This window comes from Alternaria triticimaculans (assembly GCF_023758025.1).
Source record: "Alternaria triticimaculans strain BMP 0046 chromosome Unknown scaffold_7, whole genome shotgun sequence".
NCBI classification, from domain to species: Eukaryota; Fungi; Ascomycota; class Dothideomycetes; order Pleosporales; family Pleosporaceae; genus Alternaria; species Alternaria triticimaculans.
In genome coordinates this window covers 1,286,721-1,310,515 of record NW_026055964.1, presented here as the reverse complement: position 1 = coordinate 1,310,515, position 23,795 = coordinate 1,286,721, and the positions used below count along the sequence as shown (strand labels likewise).

The following is a 23,795-nucleotide window of genomic DNA, read 5'->3' as shown; positions in this document are numbered from 1 at the left end:
ATAATGCTGTCAAATGGCACTTGATGTTTGCAGAATGACCTCAGTGGCTTTCACAGAAAGACATCTCCAGTAGCAGTCGTTTTTTGGTCTGCAATTGGACTTGCCTCTGGCATGCCAAGACCACTTACGTCCGTTTGCAGACTAGCCTAGAACGCGTCCCACGCGTCGCTGCGAAAGGAGTAGGCGCGACAAGCCCACCGTCCCTGGCAACCCCTCTGCAACATCAACACATTCACCGTTGCTGCCGCATAGAGCACCGCAACCATGTCTTCTCCCGAGAAGCGCCGCTCTCAGCGCACTTCTGCGTCGGCGACTCCACGGCGAAGCGCCCGTGGTCAGAATTCTCAGGTATCCGACAGCAGCCCAGCGCCAGTAGGTCCAGAGGAGCAGTTACAGTCCGAGGCTTCGCAGGCGTCGCAACGTGGATCGCAAGCGACTCCTCGCAATGCAAGATTCCAGACCACTTCGACACAATCCCCGCTCTTCTTCCGCTCATCGCCTGCAAACCCCTCCAATTCGGGGCCAGCGAATGGCGACGAAGAGAGTGATGGCGGTGCAACACCAAAGGCGTCTGCGATGACGATTGGGGGTATGTAGAGACTGATATGAGCTCCAGTATGCACCGCTGACAGACACAGATTCATCGCCCATCCACTACGCATCCTCCTCTAGCCCTGGTCGAGCCCGCAATGCCCAGAACGTCCCTGGGAGCAGTAGCAGCGCCCTTTTCGTGGGCGGCTCCGAATCTGCAGCCCGAAATCGACGAAGCGACATCCACTCAGACGTCTTCGGCACCAGCTCTACCAATCGCCGGCGCAGGCTCTTTGTCGACGAGAATGGCATGCCAGTGCAGGAGGCTTCGGACGCACCAACCTTCTCCAACATCAACCCTGACACATCAGATGCAGACGTCTTGGGCGGCAACTCTACACGAGTCATTTGGGGAACAAATGTGTCGCTTGTCGATGCCCGGCATGCCATGAGAGACTTCTTGATGAACTTCCGAAGGAAGTATCGCATGGTTCAGGATGGGGAGCTGGCTGAGGGCCTGAGTCTTCCGGACAGTCACCCGGCCATGGCCAGAGAATATGTCGATATCATGAAGATGATGCTGGAGCTCGGTGTCACGCCATTGAACCTGGACGCGCGCAATCTCAAGTCTTATCCGCCAACAAGGAAGCTCTGGCATCAACTGCAGGCTTATCCGAACGAAATCATCCCCATCATGGACGTGGCGATCAAGGACACCATGCTCGAACTTGCTGAGAAGCGCATGGCAGAAATGCGAACCCAGATGTCACAAGCACAGCGTGCTGCTCAACCCAGGGCTCGCGACTCGAGCTCCCTCCCGCCCATGCTGAGTTCCGATGCCCCTACACCTGGTGCTCCGTCTCCGGCTCCGTTCGCAGAAATCCCGAATCTGGTCAGTGAGGTCGACCAAAAGACGTACAATGTCAGGCCGTTTGGTCTCGATCACACGATCAACTTGCGTGAACTCAACCCTGGCGACATGGACAAGCTGGTCAGTGTCAAGGGTCTGGTGATTAGGACCACGCCTATCATCCCAGACATGAAGGATGGTAAGTCTATGATAGGGATGTCTGAAGTCTTCTGCTAACCTTGCTAGCTTTCTTCCGCTGCTCTGTCTGTAACCATACTGTCAGGGTCGACATCGACCGTGGCAAGATCACCGAGCCCACCAAGTGCCCGCGCGCCGTATGCGACTCGCCAAACTCGATGCAGATCGTGCACAACCGCTCCGGCTTCGCGAACAAGCAGGTCATCAAGCTACAAGAGACACCAGATGACATGCCGGACGGCCAAACACCTCATTCGGTGTCATTGTGTGCATACGATGAACTCGTGGATGTCTGCAAGGCCGGTGATCGCGTTGAGATCACTGGTATCTTCAAGTGCAATCAAGTTCGCATCAACCCGCGCCAGCGATCCGTAAAGAATATCTTCAAGACTTACGTCGACGCCCTTCACATCCAGAAGGTTGACAAGAAGCGAATGGGCATTGACGTATCAACAATCGAAGAGGAACTCGCAGAGCACGCAGCTGGTGATATTGAAGAAACCCGCAAGGTCTCCGAAGAGGAAGAGGAGAGGATAAAGGCTACTGGCGCTCGTCCTGACGTTTACGATCTGCTCTCTCGCTCGCTGGCGCCCAGCATTTACGAAATGGACGATGTGAAGAAGGGTATCCTGCTTCAACTTTTCGGTGGCACCAACAAGCAGTTCGAGAAGGGTGGCAGTCCGAAATACCGTGGCGACATCAACGTCCTACTGTGTGGTGACCCGTCCACAGCTAAATCTCAGATTCTACAGTACGTACACAGGATCGCACCGCGCGGTGTGTACACCTCCGGAAAGGGTTCCTCTGCAGTTGGTCTAACTGCATACGTCACCCGCGATCCCGAAACCAGACAGCTTGTGCTTGAGTCTGGCGCTTTGGTGTTGTCTGACGGCGGTGTATGCTGCATTGACGAGTTCGATAAGATGTCGGAGGCAACGCGATCCGTTCTTCACGAAGTCATGGAACAGCAGACGGTTTCCATCGCCAAAGCTGGTATCATCACCACTCTCAACGCCCGTACCTCGATTTTGGCATCTGCCAACCCTATCGGATCGAAGTACAACGTCAACCTCCCCGTTCCGCAAAACATCGATCTTCCGCCTACGCTGCTTTCGCGTTTCGATCTTGTCTACCTCGTCTTGGACCGCATCGATGAGCAGAACGATCGTCGCATGGCTCGCCATTTGGTTGGCATGTATCTTGAAGACACGCCTGAGAATGCCAACAAGAACGAGGTCATGCCTATCGAGTTCTTGACTGCCTACATCTCTTACGCGCGCTCAAACATCCACCCCAAGATCACTGAGCCCGCATCGAAGGCTCTCGTTGACGCATACGTCGCGATGCGCAGCCTCGGTGCCGACATTCGCTCGCAAGAACGAAGAATCACAGCTACTACACGTCAATTGGAATCCATGATCCGTCTCGCAGAAGCCCACGCAAAGATGCGCCTATCAGAGGAAGTCACGGCCGACGACGTTCACGAGGCTGTCCGCCTCATCAAGTCGGCGCTCAAGCAAGCAGCTACGGATGCACGCACCGGTCTGATCGACATGTCGCTCCTCACCGAAGGTACATCGACCAGCGACCGCCGCAGGAAAGAAGACCTCAAGCGTGCGGTTCTTGCCTCGCTCGACGAGCTCGGCTCTGCTGGCCAGAGTGTGCGCATGAACGACCTAGTCAAGAAGGTGCGAGAAGGCGCCAGCGAACAGGTCGAGAACCAGGAGTTCCTGGAGGTACTGCGTAGTGCCGAACTTGAAGGTGCTGTGCAGATCAGTGGTGAGGGTATGAGGAAGATGGTCAAGAGGGTCGTTGGCACTTTCTAAGTCAACTTCGAAGGCATGGCGTTTGAGGGGTTATGGGGACTGGCATACCTCATGAGATGATGATGCGATGTGGTGGATTTGGTAGTTTAGCAAGCACTTTGTTGTCGCGTTGCACTTGTTTAGACATGAGGTCGTCTTGAATAAGGCATTGTATGTTCTACTTGGCTCAGATATCTCGCTGGGAATGTGTACGTCATGTCTTTTGGCAAGTTTGTTTTAAGGAAGGTGCGACGATAGCGACTAGGTTCCTGCGTGAGTGAGGCACATTCATGGAAGCAACCCCGCACTTCTGCGTTCTGTTTCTTGCCTACCAACATGACCACACTGGCTTCTTCACCCTTTAGCGCTGTGCCATGTCGACCTCTAGCGTGAGCGCAGCGCCCGATCCATCCGAGTCAGAACAGGATATCGAGAGCCTCAACCCGTCGTTTTGTGCTAAATGCAAAAAGCTTTGCATACTGCCTGAGGATCTGGATTTTAAAGAACAGCTGCACGTTGAGTACACTTTGGAAGACATCACCGTCGCCGCAGAGCGAAAATGCCTGCTCTGTTGTCACTTCCTTACCTTCTTGCAATCGGGTGACGGTATCAAAAACATTGCTGGAGACGGTGGTTTTCATGCGTATCTCGGCTACATAACAAACCAGCCATCGTACGACGCATCGAATCTACCTGGCCTCCACTCGATCAAATTCTCAATTGATGGGTACACCGGTCTCGACGACCGTCGTTTTGGACTACAACTCAGGGTCGCAGAGTACAATCTTTCGAACGGAACGCCATTTGTGTATCAGAGACATAAACGCACTGTGCCGCGCCCGGTACGTGTCACGACAGCCTTGACTTCTTGGACTGGCGATGAAGCACATCTCCGTACCATCACAGAATGGATACGAATATGTGAAGAAACACACAGTGCTTGTCGTCAGGTAAAACTAGAAAGGACTAATACGTTCGTACCGACCAGACTCATCGATGTCTCAACCGCCTATCTACCGCGCCTTACAATCACAGCCGGACTCTCCGACAAGAAGGACCGTAGATACATCACTTTGAGTCACAGATGGCAGAACGGAGACATGCCTAAGCTTCTGACTTCGAATCTGCACGAACTCCTTGAAGCCATCCAACCAAACACATTACCAGCAGTGTTCTTAGACGCTATTGACTTGTGTCGACGACTCAGTATTCCTTTCATATGGATCGATGCACTTTGCCTTATCCAAGATGATCCCGCGGACTGTGACCACGAGATCTCGTCCATGGGCGAGATATACGCAAATGCATTTGTGCACGTGGGAGCAACGAGGGCCTCTAATATTCCTGGAACAGGACTGTATACCGGACTGGACTCAACCGGGCTGGCTCCATTCTACATAGATTTCCAATGGGGTGCCCGGAGATTCTCTCGTATCCTACACGAAGCCACTGCGGTAAAACGGGTCAATCAATCGAAGCTGATGTCGCGCGGCTGGGTTTTCCAGGAACGACTCCTAAGCCCCAAGTCTATTTACTTCGATGATCTGCTTGGCTGGGAATGTACACAACTGGTCACCACCGAGTTACACCCCGAAGGCCCACCGCCACTGACTCGTCGGCCTGTCTGGGGCGTTGATTTGCCGTTCAAAGTGCCTAGTCTTCTCGGAAGGGATACCATGGATACCAATCCAAGGACGGTTGATCATCATCTGAGATGGCTAGCTCTTGCGCAATGGTTCTCGATGTGCCAACTGACGTATGACGGAGACGCACTACCCGCCCTATCGGGGTTAGCAAGAGCGTTCCAGGCGAAGTTGCAAGATCGATACGTGGCTGGTATCTGGTACAAAGATATCGTCCGAAGTTTGCTTTGGTTAAAACCAAGATCGTTCAAAGAAATTTCAGATGGTCAATTGGACCGGCCCCAAAAAAGCCACCGAGGTTCGTCCAGCTTCGTTACTGCCCCAATCCAACAATGCAACATTGACTAACCCTAAATAATAGTACCTTCGTGGTCTTGGCTCTCATTGAAAGGACGTATTGTATTTCTGTGGACAAGAGCCATCCCAGATCATGTATCAAAACATGAACTCGCCGATGTACGTGAAGTGCGCATAGAGAATGTTCGGGATGACGACTTCGGGAGAGTATCATCCGGATATCTCCGGCTCGCATGCCATATGCGGAAAGCCACCGATAGGAATGCAAGATATGGACTTTCGCATGTCCTCGAAAGATATCTTTTTAGCCAGTGGTGCGAGCATTTTGATGACACCCGGATATCATGTGCCGGATGTTGGTTTTGTGTGCTTGAAATCCGTGGAGCCCGTCGAAAAAGCTCGGATGAGAAGGAGTTAGGATGGGAGCCGGCACATCTAGTCGGCATCATCTTGGAGCCTGTCGATCTGTCCCAGCGAATATTTCGAAGAGTCGGGCTTTTTGCGCATCCCTGGGGAGAACACAACACAAGCCAATTCAAAGAGCTGTGCCCAGAGTTTGCGGACGTTACCCGTTTGGAGGATATGGAGCAAGAAGAAGTTACGATTATTTGAGGAGCAGTGGACGTATCGCTCTGAACTGCAACGTCATTTACACCAAGTACACCAATCGCCAATCTAAACTACATTGCTCAGTGCCCTTTCGTAATTCTCCTTCCGCCAAGACTCTCGCCATTTCGCCTGCAGGCTCGTCTCCGCCCATTTCCCCGGGTCATCGATGTCAACGTACACATCAGCTTCGTCCTCCCCATCTTCGCTGTCCTGTGAAATCATTCGAATAGCAAGACGTTTCGATGGTCCCGTTTTATGCCAAATGATGGCCTCCAGAGCAAACGCGATAGGATATTCGAATTGAGTCAGCAGATTCGAAACCAGCCAATTCCTGCACTCAACCTGCTCCATGCGGATTGAGTTTTGAGATACCTGATGTATGTCGATTGAAGAACAGCCGTGAGTATAGAACTGGAATCCAAGCCCTGCGAGGTTCGGTACGTATTCTTGCAGCAACTGCACAAGACCCGTATACTCGCTATTCCATTCGTTCGGGCCGGTAAGAGTGATATGATGCAGATGATTCATGCGCTGCGGAGCATGTCTGACCAGATGGTTTAACCAGGGGTGTAGGTCCTGCGAATTGACTGACAAGACGGTGTCACGGAGGAAAAGCTCCTTGGCTTCATTGCGGATGGCCTTGTTGGATGCTATGAGGGCCCAGGGTCCTCGGGGCTCGACTGGAGAGTCGGCTTTGTAGCTGCAACGATCTTCTTCTTTGCACATGCCTGACCACTCGGGATTCGCGCATAGCAACCGCGTGTTCGGATTGGTACGGCGGCAGGGATACCACACGAAAGGCGGCGGCTTTCTGGCTTGGGACGAAGCTTCTTTCTTCGTCTTTACACGTCTGCGTACGTGGATGTGTAACAAGTCGCGTAGGTAATCGTAGATCTGAAGGCGCATTTCAGTTGGGAGGCCTTCGAACGTCGCTCGAGGGTTTCGGGGTGTCTTGAAAATGGAGGCAGGATGTACTTCCTCGATGTCTGAATTATCGCATCCTACGGTTTTCCTCTTCTTCCTCTTCTTGTTCCCTTTGTTATCTTGACGAGCCGATTCAATGGAACCCGCTCGAGACATGCTGGAACTGGCTGATGACGTGTCGTAGTAGTCATCATAATCGACAGCCTTTCGCTTTCGAGTTGCGCGCGCCATTTTAAAGTGAGAGATATTGTGAATGGTATCGAGCTTGGTCGGGATATAAGTGAGTTTCACTCACCCCTTGCATATCAACCAAATGCGTGGCTGCGGCACAGCTGGCATAGTTTCCAGGCAGCGACGCATCCACCTATCGGAACCTGCGAGTATATGCATCATATCCTACGCGATGTTACACTGCGTCTCTCTTGGGTGGGGCTGAATGTCAGCGTTGTACCTTTACCCCAAGCGATCGCAGATGGAGGTGTTTGACTTTCCAGGTGCGAGCTGAGTCAGCCATGAGCCTCGGCACGAACCATCTACAGTGGTTTGCTTCTCACAGCGTCTGCAACAGTTCGCGCTCACATTGAAACCCTACGATGCCTGACTTGCATAGTGAAAGCGCCGTGAAAGCTCGATGTACTCGAAACGATAACCCTCATTACTCCGCCAGTGCTTATCGATGACTGGATAGCTGAAAGCCCGACGAATGCCTACTTCCATAGCTTAATTCAACCATTACCCCCGACTCACACGAGACGTATCACGGGCACCATGAAGACGTCCAAGTATGCACCAAAGACGCCTGCCGAGAGTCTAGCCCAATCGAAAGCCGAGAAGCTCAAACAGGATAAAGATCGCGTAACGCGTTTGCTAGGACGCGTCCGTTGGAAAGCCGAGATGCTCATGGTGTCCTACTTTCGCACCATGGAGATCGTACAAGCAGCTGCGCAAGAGAACGAATACCACCAGTCCCAACACGCAATGGGAAGCGGCGCATCGAGTGTAAGCAGCTATCAGCCCCGTCACCCCTACCGTCGCGAGACTGACACGGCGCAGAAACAAGCCGAATCCATGTTCAAAGTCGACTTCTTCGAATTCTACACGCTGCTCGAGCGCTACATCACAGACTGCCTCGCCATCTTCGGTGTCTCCGTCTCTGCCTCTGCGCCGCGCACGAACTTCAACGCCCTACGTTACGAGACCAATCCCGATCTTCACCGAACGCGACCGATGGCTTCGCATGCCTTCCACGCGAACCTGCTAGAAGCTTTAGATGACGAGAAGAGTCCATTGGCGGGATCGCTGGGGCTACAGGACGTTCGTGTACAACTAGGCATTGCGAAGGAATACCGTAACGCGTGGAAAGATGCTGATAGCAAGGCTAACATAGCCAGCGGTGACGCGCGCGCGAATATGTCGCTGCAAGATCTGCAGCTAGAGCATATGTTGCGCAATATCATTGGTGGATGTGATCTTGCTCATGAGGCAGTGCAGCAGCAGCATTCCGGCGGTACTACGAATGGAACCTTGACCAGTCGAGACTTCGAGCCCAAGACGTCGTATGGATATACAAGCATGGAGATTGAAGACACGCCTTTTGAATACATGGACGACGCTATGGATCTGGACTGAGGCAAACGACTGACACATAGTGTCATCTTTGGAAGGATAAGATTGCATAGTGTCACGATACTCGATTGTTGCTAAAGCCGATCGACGGCTCATGGTGTAAGTCGCTACGTTCTCCTTTGTATCTCTTCATCCACGTTGCTACTTCCATCTCAAGCTACGGCATTTCTACGCGCTCAGTCTCTCTTCGATCCCACCCAAGGCCTCAATCGGGCTCATCGGCCGATCTTGCTCAATGCCAACTTTCTGCATCATGTGCTCCTCATCGTGTCTTTCGTCTTGCAACAAACTATCCGCCCGGTACCTGTTGCCATCCAATCTGGCCGTCGTTCCCTCGAGGGCGAGCTTCTCTTGTTTCAACTCCCACTTGCACCTCTCTTTACAATCCCAACACACACTCCTCTTACACACGCGCATATCGTACTTCCACTCATGTCGGTTCAGCATCTCCTGACAGTGTGCACAGTCCATCGGAATCACGATCGTCTCCATGTCGCCACGTCGACGCGCAATGCTAAGACCTTTGCTGGAGCGAGTGTGGATTTTCATATCCCCATCGCTACCAGCATCGATGCCATCGAACACGACGAGTTTGTCGACTTTACACCACCAAGCTGGTCGATTGCCAGCTTCTGTCCGCGCACGAACTGATGTGCTGGTGAAGGCACCAACATGCGCGCCTGGACCCGGTAGCCAGCACCCGTTCGTCGTCTGCCGTGGTGGTGTGAAAACACGCGTCTTCTCTTCCTCGACCCTCTCTTTCTTCGCCGACATGTTCAATCGCTCCTGCAAAAGCGCTGTAGGCGACCGCAGAGCAGCTTTCGACTGCGTCTTCGAATTGCGGATCAAATCGTACCGCTTTTCGAGCTCAGAGCGTGGCTTGGAAGAGTCGGATACGGGGTTCGTTCCTAGGTTCAACTCTGCAGGCCGTTTCAGGCGTGCGATTGAGTCCGTGCGTTGACGGGGTGAAGTGGTCGATGTCGATACGGTATGCTTCAAAGAGATAGATGAGTTCCTTGATTGATGATGGGAGTCGTTAAGAGCGAGGGATGTGGGTCGGGACTGTGGTGGGAGGCTGTCATCGTCTGAGACATACACACCAGAGTCTCGGTCGCGGGATTGCGTGGCACTGGCCGTTGCGGTAGATATTGGCCGTTTGAGGGCGTTGTCTTGGCCGTGCGTAGAAGGGGAAGGCGCGGGACTTTCTTGCTGTGGAACGGCTTCCTGGACATGTTGGACCGCTGCTGTCTCTTCCTTCGCAAGAGAAACGAGTTTCTCTGTCGCAGCAGTGCCTTGGGGCTGGCTCAATGGCGACGATTTTGGTGGCGGTGCTGGTGCCTCCTCTGTGTCGTCCAGAATCAGCTTTTTCGAGTAGTTCTTGACCGGAACCTGAATCTCTCGCTCAGGCTCTTGCATCAAAGGCTCCCGCTCTCCAGCAGGCGGCGTTGCGATGAGAGGCACAGCTTCCAGTACCTGCTCAGGCTCCAGCGGCATGGCGTCATCGTCGAAGAGGAAGACCCCAGAATCCTCGCCATCCGGATTGAGATCCAGGTTCTTGGCTACCAGAGGGATGACCATACTAGAATCTTGAGCTGCTGCATCTTCAGTGAGCAGAGGTGCCTTGGACGGATCCGGCTTGTTGCTCTTCCAGAACGCGAAGGAAGGCATATTGTATGAGGAAAAGACTGTGGGCCGAACGCTATCGGGAATGAATGAGTGTGAATGAATGAATGACTGAAGAGCAGTGTCTTGCCCACATACATTGCTACCATCTCGCTCTTTACATACCCCCAACCCACCACGCCGCCTCCAAACCCTACAAGCACAGCCCCCGCAACCCACGCGTCCTCCAATACCCCTCTCCATCTTCACGCCCTCTAATTCCACATCCCGATTCCCTGAATAATCTCCTTCCACGATGCCAAATGGCCATCTGACGTCTGCATGCTCGCTCGATCTGGAGGTGGTGCGATGCGAAACACCGACAGCCGGGATCTAACTGGCGCATTGTTTGACGACATCCTAGCCCGGCCCTGTCTCAGACGCGACTGACGTTCATGCGCACCGGGATGGTAGCGGCGGCATATCGATAAGAAGGACGTGGGACGGGGATGGCGTTTATGCGTCGTGTGTGTGAGGAAGGGTGGGTGTTGGAAGTTGATGATGTGCGAGTATTTTGACTGGAGTGTTTTGAAACAACTACAAAGGAGGCTACGTGTCTATGCGCATACATTTACTTGCTATTATATTGACGTTGCTGTACTAAGATAATACGGTAGCTATCTAGTCCTGGTATGCAAGCATTTTTACACGACGCGTCCCTTCACCTGCTTGATGTTCTTGACGTTGATGTCGCGCCATCCCGCAGCGGCGATGAGAGCGCATCCCAGCATGCAAATACTCGTGATGAGCATAAGCCGCTGCGAATCAGCATACGACTGTGCAATCCCAGTCCTCTCGGGCGATCCCCACTCGTACGAGAGCTGGTTGGGTAAGGATGCGTAGATATCCGCGACATCGACACCAGCCGGGACGTTCTTGACGAGGTTGTTGTAGAAAGTCCCAGTCCAGATAGCTGCCGAGACTGTGCTTCCAACTGCGCTGCCGATAGAGCAGAAGAGGTTGAGAACGGCGATGATGACAGCCATGTGCTGATGGTCGGATGGCGCCATCATAGCCAGCTCACCTGCGATGACGATGGTACCTCCCGCGACCGCAGTGAAGATCTGCGTCATGACGATGAAGCCCACTGATGTACCCGGCTGCCGGAAGTGAATCATTAGCCCAAGGGCTAGGATGTCAATCGGTAGTGCGAAGAAGACGGCAACCCACTTGAAGCGCCCTGTGATTCTGATCGCTGGCCCCACAGCTGCCAAGCACCAGAAACAGGAAACGACGCGGTAGATACTCTGGACGTAGCTGGCGGTGGTCACGTTGAGGTTCCAGACCACCTGCAACATGGACCCGAAGTAGCTTCCCCAAACCGCGCTGTTGAAGTAGACGAAGACGAACATAATGCCGGCGAGGAACACGGTACGGTCCAGGAGCAGTTTGTAAGGGATGAACGTGACGGGCGCGAAGAACCTTTCCCAGATGGGGAATGCGATGAGCAGGATGAAGCCAGCGACTATCATACCGATGATCATAGGGCTCTTCCATTTCTCCGCTTGGTAGCTGTACAAGCTGAACGGCAGCAAGAAGAGCGCCATGCCCGCTACCAGTATCAGGATACCAAGAGCATCGATATCGACACAGAACTTCTTGATGGCGACAGCGCTCCAGTCGATGCTGCGCGGTTCAAGTAGACCTTGCTTCCGCGCTTTCCTATCGTTGAAGAGGACCAAGGCGGCGAGGGGTATCACGACGACGGGGATGATGATGGTGAAGATGCCAAAGGCCCAGCGCCAGCCTGGTCCGGAGAGCACAGATTGTGCGACGGGACCGCCGATCCAGGTTGTAATTATGTAGGGCGACGTGGCAAAGGAGAGCATGAGAGCGCGGTTCTTGAGGGTCGAGGTATCGGCAATGAAGACGGTCAGGATGTAGGAGACTGCTTGTGACCTGAAATTTCGTTAGCGATACGCCTTTCAACCTTACCAGGCAAGAGGTGAAGAGTGCTTACCCAGTAGAAGAGAACACCTGAGCCGCAGCATATGTCTCCACATTTTTACACGAAGCCATCATAATGTATCCCACCATCCACACGCACAGCGAGAGTAAGAGTCCTTGAGGCCGTCCCCACATATCCAGTAGCTTGGCTAAGGGGATCTTAGACAACCCTCCGATAATGGAGGACATGATTCCTGTAGCGGCTGTAAGGGAGTGGAGACGGAAGGCGCTGGTCACGTATGGGTTCATGGCGCGAATGACGACTTCTTGAAGCGCCGTGACGAAGTAGATCCACCAGATGCTGTGCACATGTTAGTAGAGGTATGAAGATAGAAGAGCGAGACCAACATGACATAGGCGCCGATGAGATGGTATTTCGTCCATACTGTTGCCGCCGCCTCGACGGCTTTGACACCGGCTTGGGCGTTGCTGGAGAGACTTTCTTGATCGGTAGCCTTGTTGTGAGATGCATCGGTATGTACGCCTTTCTCTGGGTCGGCTGCTTGATGAGACATATCGGCAGGCTCGACAGAGTCGGTAACCTGGTTTTTGGGACGAGAGAGGAACTGCATGCTGTCTGACACCGAAACGATGGCGCAATCCGGCCAGAAAGGAGAAGAAAGGATCAACGAAGAGGCCTACTACGCCCAATCACTGTATGTTACAATGCGTTCTTATACTTTCTCGAATATCCAGAACCCTATTCCACCCGTTTGTCACTCGTATAAACCCACAGAGCCGCAGTCTTTAGGCCACCACATGCCACTGCCGACCCTCCAGGACCATGACACTGGAACCGCCTTCTACATTTCGCACCTATGACAAGGCTACCAAGGCGGTTTCAAGTACTTGGCAGTGCTTGGTCCCGGAACATCGATACTTGAAGTAGCATTGAGGATGCGTAAAGTGGAGTGGTGGTGTTCGTGAAGGTGCTAGCGCGGAAAATTCGATCTGATTAGATGCAGAGATAATCTTATCAGCGGAGGTTCGGAGCATTGGAAGTCCGGGCGAAGCTCGGATCTTGGACGGTATGGAAGGAGCGCAACGTGTTGTTTACTGGAGGCGCGGTATTGAGATGGAATCGCTGCCACGTGTCTTTGTCGCTTTTCTACCTTGGTGACTCTGTGTAAGTTTGTGAAGGAGCTGCTAGGTGTCTGCTGCTGGTGTAGTCGACGCAAGAGATGTCAGTCGATTGCGAGGGCTGGCGCGACGTCAAGATCGAACCGTGATCGAGAGCCGTCCGTCACGTTACATTGGACAGTACTGCGCCCCTACGTTATTACAGTTCTGGCAATGCGCTCCCGTTGTGACAGCGTCTCAGTGATGTTTCGACCGGCTAAAGGGCTATGATGCACATTGAATTAGGAAACCTGCAGCAGACTACAAGTGCGAGGACTGAGTGACTGCACCCGTCTGAGGTGAGACCGTGCCGACCCTTAAGCGTCGACGCGGCAGACAATAACCTGCTCATGAGCATGTGGGATGAAGTCCGTGGGGTGTTCACTGGCGATTTGCAGGATGTGCATGAGAATTGCTTCTGCGCGAGTGCCGACATGCCGGGCATGTAGGCGTGGTGCGCAAACCCCCAGAGGGAAGCTAGCGCAGCTGGCGATCAATCGTTATCACAAGACAAGGTGTGCAGGGCGTGGAGAAAGTTGAAGCCACTCCATAAGACGGCAGGCCGCAGCTGACGATGCGATGAGAGAGCGATTCGTCGTGTTCGGGAGATAGCAGGTCTTTGTGCGATGCGCTGGCAGGCGTCGGTTCGTGCCTGAAATGCGCCTCGGGTGCGTCAGCGTTCCCGTCCAGGGCTGGCCGGATGCAACCAGGCAGCTTTGAGCGTGCCAGTCTTCACAACGTTAAACCTCGTCCATCGTCGACTGCAGCGCGTTCAAATGCCCACGCTGTCTGCGCGCCACAGCCCCCCTGTACCGACAGCGACAGCTCACTCCCCGCGCCAGGCCCTGTCCAACGGCCGCACGCCGCGTACTCATTACAGCAGCCTCATCTACTTACCGCCCATTCGCACCCGGACCTGCCTGCTGTCCAGGCCCCAACCAGCGAAGACGCGCCGGAGCCCGCGCAGGATGCCACGAGTGCTGCGGCCCATTGAAGCAAAAGCACGTCCATGATGATGCCTCCGACTGCATCCACTGCCGACGACCTCGACGGCTTCCAGTCCTTGACCGGCGTGGCAGAGAGTGCAGAGCCCACTACGTCAACGCCTGCCCGCGACGACCCCACGAGCACCACCACCGCCCCCGACATGTCGGCTCCCATGCGTCAACACCCGCTGGCTGCCCAGCGCCCGCCCTTCAGCGTCAACGGCTCGCCCTCGCCGCGCTCGTCGCGCGAAGCCTCGCCCGCAGGCCCTCACCACCGCAGTGCCACGCCCTCCGGCGCCAGTGCGAGGCCGGGCTTCCGCTCACGCAAGAGCAGCGCCGATGCGAGTCCCAGCCGCGGCTCCAGCCTGTCCAACTCGACTGCTGCCCCGGGCGTGCAGCGTGCTCTCTCCTCCACCAGCATACCGGAGCTCACCCCAACATCGTCGACCGACACGGTGCGAGCCACACGCGCCTCCAAGCCATCGTCAAAACCGAACTCGGGCGACACGACTCCCCATTGGCCCCTCTCACCGCGCCTCAAGTCACCACCGCCGGGCGGTGACGGCCGCTCTCGTTCGCGCACCAACTCGCTGCGTTCGCAGATCAAGAAGCCCGAGGCCCAGTCGACGCCCGCTATCGTTGTCCAGAGCTCGTCCCCAGCCTCAGTCTCTCGCTTCCCAGTAAGAGAGGACGTGTCCGTGAGCGACGTCGACGAGCCACCATCCCAGCCACAGACACAGCCTCAGCAAACCATCAAGGCGCCCTCGCGCAGTTCCGGCGGCGCGGCTCCCAAGCTGGCAACGGTGCAAGAATCTAGCTTGCCTGCCACACCCGGATTTGATGGTCTAGAGCCGCAAAGGTACGCTTTCCCCGCAACGGCCCCACTGTTTGTCATCGCGACGCACGTTAGACTATCGACGGAGCCAATTTCCGCTGCCATCCGCAAACTTTGTTAACCTCGCTCTTAGCTTTGTTCCCCCAGCGACTTCCCACAGAACTGACCAGGACCGAAATGACGTCAATTCGTCCAAAGTCACCGAAGACCTCAGCACCAAGCACGACACGTCCAAGCACACTGAGAACGGGAGCGACAGCGCGACCAAGAGCGCCAAGAAGGGCAAGATGCAGGAACAGCGCTCCGCCTACACTCATCGTCCGCACACCGTCTCGGCCAAGCCCTCCCTGTCCTCCATGTCGACGCGATCGCGAGACCCGCCCCTCCGCAACATGACGGTCGAAACCGAGACCGTGCCCTCTGTCGCCCAGCCGTCAATTGTAAACCAGGACAGATCCGCCTCGGGTCGCGTCGACGGCGGCATACGGCTCAAGCCCAGTAACGAGACAATTCGTCCCAAGACCCAGAAGAAGGCCCCCAAACGGAAGGCCGCATCCATCAATGCAGGCACTGGTAGGTTGCAACACATTTCGTACCACTACTACATTCCACGCCGGCCGGAGTACGGCTCTCGCTCAGGCGTGAGCCCGTCATTCGGCAGCCCTGTCTCATACCGCTCATATGACGACCGGCCGTCTTTGTTGACCTTGTCACCCCCAAGTCCAGCGTTGAGCATGGCTCCTCTCCGCCCTCCCCATCTCAGCTATTTTTATTCAAGCACTAACTCAAGTTATCGTACAGCTTCGTCCAAGGCAGATGTATTCGAACAAAAGGTGGCCAGCGCCGTCGACGAGGCCGACTCGTCTGACTCGGACGCTACCTTTATCTACGAATCGAATCCTCCCGAGCAGCCAACTCGCAGCCGCCAGCACCACTCGCGAACGCCAAGCATGACGTCGCTAGCCAGCCTCACAGACCCACGACTCCAGATCCGCGACACGCACAAGCATCCAAGCAAGAAGAGCAGCATCAAGTTCACGAACCCATACACCAACGCGAGCATTGATGGCGATGACCGCGGCGAAGGTACTGTCCGCATCGGCTCCGGACGAGCGGGCGGAGGTAGCCACCATCACCACATTGGAAGACATGGCCAGGGTCGGGGCGCGCTCAGCCACATCACCATGGACAGCGACAACTCGGTACCGCAATCTTCGCGCGCACGTGGTCCGTCCTCCAGACACGCGTCGCAACCGAACAGCCCTCGCTTCCATACTTTCAATGTTGGCAATGGTCACAGCAACGGCAGCAAGAAAAGTGGGGAATTCTCTGCAGCATACGATATCGACGCCGAAAACATCGCCGATGATGAGCGCACACCTCTGATCCAGTCTGGGCGGAGCCCACGGGCCCGCACGCCTCGCCAGCGCAACACTGCCACTATTCGCCAACTAGAGCGCCGGCATCACCGTGATGGTGGGTGGTGTCGGCGGTTCGCTGGCTGCCTGGTTCTGTCGATCCTGCTGCTCGTCGTCGTATTCTGCGCTGTTGGGCTTGTCTTTGCAACAACGAAACCGCTCACTAGCCTTGTGGTGCGAGACATTCAGAACGTCGTTGCAAGTCAAGAGGAGATTATGCTGGACCTCATAGTCAACGCTGTCAATCCCAACATTATCGGGGTCACTGTATCCGACATGGACATTTCGCTGTTTGCTAAGAGTAAGCATGTCGGGTCGGACAGTTGGTGGCGCGAGCACGGGAATGGCCCACATGACAATGTAGAAGATTGGAGACCGATCGAGGAAGACGCAGTTCCAGATATCTCGATTACCGGTGTAGACGAGGGAACTGATCCTATCGAGGGCGAACCACGGACCATGTTGCTAGGCCGCATCGCCCACTTCGATTCGCCATTAAACTTTGAAGGTTCCTTTTTCCAGCGACACCGCGCCGAATCTATTGGTGAGCTCCGACTTTCGCACCCAGGGAACAAGACCGAAGCTGGTGGCAGCGAACGTTGGGAAGAAGTCCTGCAGTATCCCTTCGAATTAATCGTGCGAGGCAACTTCAAGTACACACTGCCCCTCAGCACGCAGGAGTTCAAAGTCCCTGTTACGGCAACCCATTACTACGACCCGGATATCGAGCGCAAGAAGAAGCTCGACTTTGCAGAGAAAATAGAAAAGAGGAGGAATCCATTACCTGTATCAACAAAGCCTTGGGGACGTTACGACCGCAGAGCCCTACCGTTCTGGAGTCTCCTATAGCATGTCCTATCCTGTATCACAACATTGCCCGAACCAGAGGGGCCAGCACAACCGTGTGGCCCCAGCAATATCGCCCAAAAGAAACTGATACCCACTAAAAACGAGTTCACGACACAATAGACTTGTCCCGTCCCGGCAATCGCGAAATCAACAAACGCGTTGCCCTTTTTTTCTTTCGGCTCCACAGCCGTTCACGAATTCCTTTTTCGATCTGCAAACCACCACACACCGCCTCCCCCGAACCGGCTGTTCGCATGCTCTCACAGCGAGTGATTTTGAGCGCCCTTCCTTGACCTTGCGCTTCAGCGATGGTGTTTGTATCATGACGTTTTCTTCTTCTGCATTGCCCAGCTTTTGGAGGACCCAGCCTCCGTCCCCAGCGACTTTCAGCGCTTTTCTGGTCTTAGCTTGGAGGTGGATTGCGCTTTGCGAGTCCAAATACATTCCTTTGATCTCTCTTCTATGTATCCATAATTTAGCCCTTTTACTTTTGGTTCCGGTTGGACCTTTGTTCGTTCCCATAGCGGCTAGGGTGGTGCATCAGGTTAGGTATGGCATGGCATGGTATGGTAGGCACTGGAAAGACATTTGCATTGCGCTGGGAGTATGGACATACAGGAATTTATTGAGTTACTCATACTGATATCCCTTATCTTGGCTCCTGTGATGTACTAAATCTTCAAACCCAGGTCATGAAAATCGTTAGGTCCTTGCAGGGCAGGCGACCAGACATACTCCAGAAGAGCGCCATGGATACATCTAGCGGTCAGCCTCGCCACCCTTGCTCTTCTTCGCTGGTTGCTCCGCAGTGCCCTTCGCTCCTGTGGTAGCCGCGACCTTACGCTTCTTGGGCGGTGCCTTCGCAGTAGCCTCAGCGTCCGTGGCAGCCTTGGTGGACTTGTGTGCAGCATCAGGAGCAGCCTTGACCTCCAGAGTAGACGTTTTCTTCTTCTTTTGGGCGTACTCTTCCTTGGCTTTCGTCTCGGTTGCCTTGTCCTTATTCTTCAACTTCTTGAAGAATGCATCGAAGTTCTGGTCGTTCTTGCCCACCTTCTCTAAGCCCATGTTGTGCCCGGCGCGGCTGGTATAGGGCTTCAGACCCCATGCTTGTATCTTTCCGGTGCTCACATCCTTTCGATACAGGCCCTCGACCATATACGCATGTTGGTCGTCGTGGAGGAAGTTGCACGCTTTGCGAGGACAAGGGAGATTGTCAGCGGGGCTAAGATTGTGCCTCTCTTCCTTCGAGCATCTTGCTGTCCATCTGGGTATCTGCTTGGGACGAGGAATGGACTCAGGAGTAGGGGTTTCTGAGGAGGCTTCCTGTTCTGCGGGGTTGGACTGGCGGCCGGTGTTCTCGTGAGGTCTGTACCGACGTTAATGGCTGCTTTCCCTCATCAGGCTACTGACAGAAGCACATACCGGACTCGTGGCGGCTGCATGATACGATGGGTGTCTTGAAGAGGTGACTCTTGTGGATGTGTACCCTCCTGGGATGTCTCAGATTTCTCGCCAGCCGCGAACGCAGCCCACATTGCAGCCTCGAACTCATCCTCGGGTGCGTCTGTTGTAGACATTAGAGTTTGTATCTTCTTCGATCTGGTCAACGTACCCTGTGTGTTCTTGGAGATATGCTCGTAAGCCTTTACCAGGGCCGGGCTCATGGACAACTCGCGGTCGGGTTCATCGACCTTGCTGCGAGCTTGAAGTAGTACGTCTGGCTCCAAGCCCCCCAGCAGTTCCTTGGCGGCAGCGACCTTGCTCATAAGTGTGTTCAACTTGTCCAGAGTCGTGACTCCCGGCATGTCCTTGAGGGCGACATCGAGACGAGCCATCACGGTTGCTGTGGTATCCCCCAGGTTGGAGGTTTCATCGCCTTGACCACCATTCACCGCAGGTCCTAGGTCATATCCAGCTGAGGACATTGCGTTCACTTCTATCTGTGTGTCAGTTTCGTCGCTTCACTTCGTGGTTACAAGAAAGACTTACGAGTAAGAGTTGGGTATTGGGAATTGGGTATGATTAGAGAGGAGCAATGGAAAACGATCGTGTGGTATCAATCGGAGGAGGCGCTAAAGAGTAGTTGTGGGACGAGGACAGTGCTCTTTGCGGTGCTGTAACGGGAGCCTGTCGCGTTTGCAGTGACGTAGTGGTATCGAAATGAAGGTCTGGAGTCGGCCCAAACCCATGTGACTGCCTATAGTCTGTCGACGTTCAGATTCACGATGGGGCGCTTATACACGTCTTAGTCTCGTACTGGAAAGCCGGATGGCTCCGATGCGTTCGAATCTCCCCCCATTCTAGTTCCTCTTGCATCCTGCCTGACACGCCATATTTCTTTGAACGTGAGCCTGTAGCCTAAACCATGCAGGGAAGACTTGGGCTGTGTGACCACGCAAATTCACCATTCACTATCTTTTGCGACCGTAATCAGAGCTTCGGCTGGTCCAAGCGCCAGTCTAGCGCCCCTCCACGTCCTTTCGAATAACACCTTCCACTTTGTTTACTTTTCTTCCTCTTCAGTCGCACTCACATCCGCAAGATGCGTGCGACTCGCAACCTTCGGCGTTCTAGCCTGCGCCGGCCGCTGCCGCTGATCGACTGTAACTCTCAACCTTCGATCTTCTTTATGAAGGTAAGTTCTGGAGATGTCGCGTCAACCCTGTGATATCCAGCTGACTTGATACTTACAGATCGCCGGGTTCTGGTGCCCTCGCATGCGCACAACTTTCACGGAACCGAGAGTACAAGTCGACAGACGAACGCGGCTGAGTGAACCCGTCAGGTTTGCTGGACCCCAACAACGGCTGTAGTCTTATAGGCTGTGGTTTACGCTACAGTTGGCTGGCCCTTAGCCTTTATGGATTCGGGTTCGGCAGGGTCTATGCTAAGTCAAAGAGAGTGATGGCCTCTTTGACCGCATAGATTGTGGCTATAGTAGGTTCGCAAGTTCACTACCGCTGGCTCCGACGGCTTACCACCACTGAGGTGAGACGCTCTGGCAGATAGTGGGTCTGTCGTCAGGTTCAGTTATGGACAGTCACTGCTCGTATGTCAGGTACAATCGTTGGAAAGACAGGATCAGCAACCGCGGCTGCCTTCTTCGTGGTCCTGTTTCAGGTCACAACAATGGTGGTTCGATTCCATCCCACGTGTACCCGCCGCCGGTGTTACCCTTCTCAGGGAAACGTGTGCGGAAGATATCTGCGATAAGAAGACTTGCGGAACTTCTGATAGGTCAAATGACCCACGATACATGACATGCGGGTAGCTGGCTCCCATTATCGACGACAAAGAGACAAGAGATCAGCGGCGGTCGTAAAAAGCCTAAGCTGTTCTTCTGTTTCTCGAACCACGGCACTTGGAGAGGGGCCCATGTGCCACTTTTTGGACTCTCCAAGACCGCCAACCATCGGTGGTCGTACGCCTCCGCCGATGGAAAATCCTATGTCACCATAGGTAAACTTGGTGGATGTTTGTGCTATCGTTGTGCAGGCCAACGTAGTGACGGCAACACCGCCATTGTCCTGAGGTCGGTCTTTTGCACGATGTTAGTCCAGTGCAGACCCAATACCCGAAGAGGTCGGTTCTCTGCCAAGGTCTCGACTCGCGTAGAGATACATACCCAGACTCAGGACTATTACTCGCGGGGCCCGGTGGATGAACATCAGGTACGTACCCCTTCCTACCTTAGCACCCCTTTGGTATCGTCTTCACCGAGCGTAGAAAAGTCCTGACTGCGGAGCATCTTCACGGATGTCTCGAGGGCCGGACGAGATCTCAACATCTCACCTTGGGCAAGTGTCGAGAGTGCTCGCACTTCCAAGATCAAGTGGCAAGCCATGCGACGCAAGTCGTCTTCATTGGGCATGTCCATACTGCGATTCAACTCGCAGTATCTTTTTCATTGAGTCATCCGCCTTTACGGCGGGTCTCGAGGAAGGAGAGAGAGAAAGAAGAACACCAGCACCATCGTTTCGTACCTAAAGAAGCCAGAGGTTAAACTGACTCCCAGGAGTGCTTTGCTGCTAAATCGGGGTGTGGTGTGAGGTCGCCATACCCCTTGGGGGGGTTGGGCAAGATGACGTTTACATCCAAAACAACGCTAGCCTGTTCAAGCCTCACACCTTGGCAACTACCCTTCCTTCCGAGCACATGGGAGCACACACGATGCATGCGCGATACGATTGATTTTGTCATCTACATCTCATCTAGAACCAAGCTATCCCAAAGCCACCCTCTCCACTGCGTCGTCCTCGTGACCTTGATGTCCAGTCGATTGCTTCCCTCCCCCTTCAACGCGCCTTCCGCGATCGGAAACTCGAGCAATCTCCACTCGCCCGCCCGTGTCGCACCACGATACGTATCCTGGCTGTTCAACAAACTGGCGCTGGTGATGTTGCCGACCTTGACGTCGTTGAGCAGGATATCGCAGCTCGAGCCCTGAGAGAAGCCCGCCAGCGAGACCGTCAACTTAGCGGCGGAGATGCTCTTGGAAGGGAAGAGAACAGACCAGGTGCCAAGCGCAGATTGACCGAAACACCAGTCAAGAGGAGAGCTGGTGCCGACGGTGTAGGTCAGGTTTGCGGGACACTTGGAAATGCGAGCGTGTTCGAATGGGTGGGCTGGGTCCGCGAGCTTGAAGCCGTCGCTTGTGCGGTCGAAGTCGCCGATTTGGAAGATGCGCTTCGCGCTGTCGGTGACTTTCCATGTCATCTCCTTGAGGTTCGTGTTCTTGCCCTCGCGGATCACGACGTCGTTCTGGGTAAAGTTTGTTGTGACATCGCCGATTGCGCCGCCGTTGCCCCAGGCATACAGCGCGTAGGTGCCAGTGCGGATGTCGTGGATGTCGAATTTGCCGTCCTCGTCGGCGTATGTGGTGTAGTAGTAGTTCTGGCCTTGGTCGAGCGTGGATACTGTGGTGTTGCGGTTGTCTCCAAGGAACACGGCAGCGCCAGCAGCTGGGCGTCCGTCGCTTAAGAGGAGCTTGCCTTGCATCTTACCGCGGGACTGGTAGGGCTTGTTGTCAAACCACTTATACGGCCAGGCTGCTTCCTCCTTCTCCCAGCGGGCTGCCGCGTCGTCTTTGCTGCCATCGTTGAGGTACCAGAGCCATGGACCCCAGATCTTGCCATCAGCAAACGAATCGCGCGCAATGGCCTGGTAATGTGTGCCGTGAATCATGTTCAGCTGCACTGCATCGCCCGTCTGGGACTCGCGATGGACCTTTGAGAGGTTAGTATCAAACCGCATAGCAGCGAGGCGACCGGATCGAACATACCATGAGCTCCTGCTTGAGATGATCGCCGTTGTAGTAGTCCTTCCCAGGATTGAGGTACCAACTCCCCACTTCGTCTCCATAAACACCGTAGTATTCTTGGTCTCGAACAAACCCGCTCCAGTCATACTTTGTCAAGAATGACCCGTCAGCCTTTTGCCAGGTTTCATCCTGGACGTTGGTAGCTTGACGGTATTCTTCCAATGCGGGAAGCGCACCATCTTTGACGTTGTTGTGACCACGTGGAAACGAGGTGTTGTCGAGACGCCACAAGGTACGGAACTCGCCCAGCGTAGGCAAGTCGTGATTGACAAAGTACTGGTATGCGCCTGGTAGGTCATCGTAGATCACCCAATGAAAGTCGCCCTCCTTCGCCGTAAACTTGACGTTGATGTAATCGGTGTCTGAGTCGACAATCGCGGCGGACGTCCAGTTCAAATCAGATGCCGCTCCGTCTACAAGTTGTTAGCTGTGTTGTGACTCCCTGGCCGCAGCACCTTTTCATACATACTGTAACTAACATAGTGTCCAACAGCATCTCCAACGCGGTCCTTGCCCTTGTACCACAACTTATCGGCATACTGGCGATTTTGCGTAACATTCCAGATTTCATTGCCGATAATCCAAGTCGAGTTTCCAAGCTCTTTCAAAAAGCTCTTGGGCTTCTTTGCGCGCTCCTCTACTGGAGCAGCCGCAGCGAGCGCAGCAAGGCCGAGGAACTTGAGGGCACTCATGATGATCACGTCGATGCGAAAGTGTGCTCGGCGAGGATAAATTTGAAGCCATAGTAGCTCTGGTCATTATATACCGCTGCAAGCATACACGTCGCTCGAAGAAAGCTAACGTGCCTCTCGGCGGAGATGCCCCGAAGTTATTACCGGGTAAGCACTGGGGTCGCGGGGTACCTGGAGCAACCCCGGACAATTTGATCGACAAGAACATTGTTCCGGAACTTCCTGCAATCGCGCTTCTTCGTTGCCCAGTAGCGCGTTCTTGGGGCGGTGTTTGCCCGCGCGTGTGTCCTGGATTTGGGAAGGCGTTCGTGGTGACACGGGTGAGGCTCCCTGCAAAACGTGGTCAACCGCCACAGCGTTGGGCGAAGAAGCACCGAACGCGTCTTGAGAGCGTTAGACAGACTTGTAATCATTATCACGAGGTACCAGCAACCGGGTCGATGCTCGCGGTGATGTGCAAGAGTTCAGGAGGTGGCCGAGGGAA

At 54.4% G+C, this 23,795-nt stretch overlaps 7 protein-coding genes across 7 annotated transcripts; 3 read left to right on the top strand and 4 right to left on the bottom strand.

Annotated features, from left to right (window-relative positions):
- Positions 1-264: 264 nt before the first annotated feature.
- On the top strand, positions 265-3,405 carry J4E78_005798 (uncharacterized protein; the record flags this gene model as incomplete). Its single annotated transcript, XM_049366414.1, has 3 exons — positions 265-589; positions 639-1,580; positions 1,628-3,405. The coding sequence occupies 3 exons, from the start codon at positions 265-267 to the stop codon at positions 3,403-3,405; spliced, it is 3,045 nt and encodes a 1,014-aa protein (XP_049222140.1).
- A 4,220-nt stretch (positions 3,406-7,625) lies between these two features.
- Positions 7,626-8,486, top strand: J4E78_005797 (uncharacterized protein; the record flags this gene model as incomplete). The annotated part of the gene is made up of 2 exons (XM_049366413.1): positions 7,626-7,856; positions 7,911-8,486. The coding sequence occupies 2 exons, from the start codon at positions 7,626-7,628 to the stop codon at positions 8,484-8,486; spliced, it is 807 nt and encodes a 268-aa protein (XP_049222139.1).
- A 165-nt stretch (positions 8,487-8,651) lies between these two features.
- On the bottom strand, positions 8,652-10,151 carry J4E78_005796 (uncharacterized protein; the record flags this gene model as incomplete). The annotated part of the gene is made up of 1 exon (XM_049366412.1): positions 8,652-10,151. One exon carries the CDS (start codon positions 10,149-10,151, stop codon positions 8,652-8,654), a length of 1,500 nt encoding a protein of 499 aa, XP_049222138.1.
- A 638-nt stretch (positions 10,152-10,789) lies between these two features.
- On the bottom strand, positions 10,790-12,664 carry J4E78_005795 (uncharacterized protein; the record flags this gene model as incomplete). Its single annotated transcript, XM_049366411.1, has 3 exons — positions 10,790-12,044; positions 12,106-12,393; positions 12,441-12,664. 3 exons carry the CDS (start codon positions 12,662-12,664, stop codon positions 10,790-10,792), a joined length of 1,767 nt encoding a protein of 588 aa, XP_049222137.1.
- Positions 12,665-14,223: 1,559 nt separating this feature from the next.
- On the top strand, positions 14,224-17,299 carry J4E78_005794 (uncharacterized protein; the record flags this gene model as incomplete). Its single annotated transcript, XM_049366410.1, has 3 exons — positions 14,224-15,056; positions 15,193-15,605; positions 15,834-17,299. 3 exons carry the CDS (start codon positions 14,224-14,226, stop codon positions 17,297-17,299), a joined length of 2,712 nt encoding a protein of 903 aa, XP_049222136.1.
- A 759-nt stretch (positions 17,300-18,058) lies between these two features.
- Positions 18,059-19,224, bottom strand: J4E78_005793 (uncharacterized protein; the record flags this gene model as incomplete). Its single annotated transcript, XM_049366409.1, has 2 exons — positions 18,059-18,665; positions 18,722-19,224. 2 exons carry the CDS (start codon positions 19,222-19,224, stop codon positions 18,059-18,061), a joined length of 1,110 nt encoding a protein of 369 aa, XP_049222135.1.
- A 2,275-nt stretch (positions 19,225-21,499) lies between these two features.
- On the bottom strand, positions 21,500-23,311 carry J4E78_005792 (uncharacterized protein; the record flags this gene model as incomplete). Its single annotated transcript, XM_049366408.1, has 3 exons — positions 21,500-22,525; positions 22,581-23,032; positions 23,089-23,311. The coding sequence occupies 3 exons, from the start codon at positions 23,309-23,311 to the stop codon at positions 21,500-21,502; spliced, it is 1,701 nt and encodes a 566-aa protein (XP_049222134.1).
- Between the last annotated feature and the right edge of the window lie 484 nt (positions 23,312-23,795).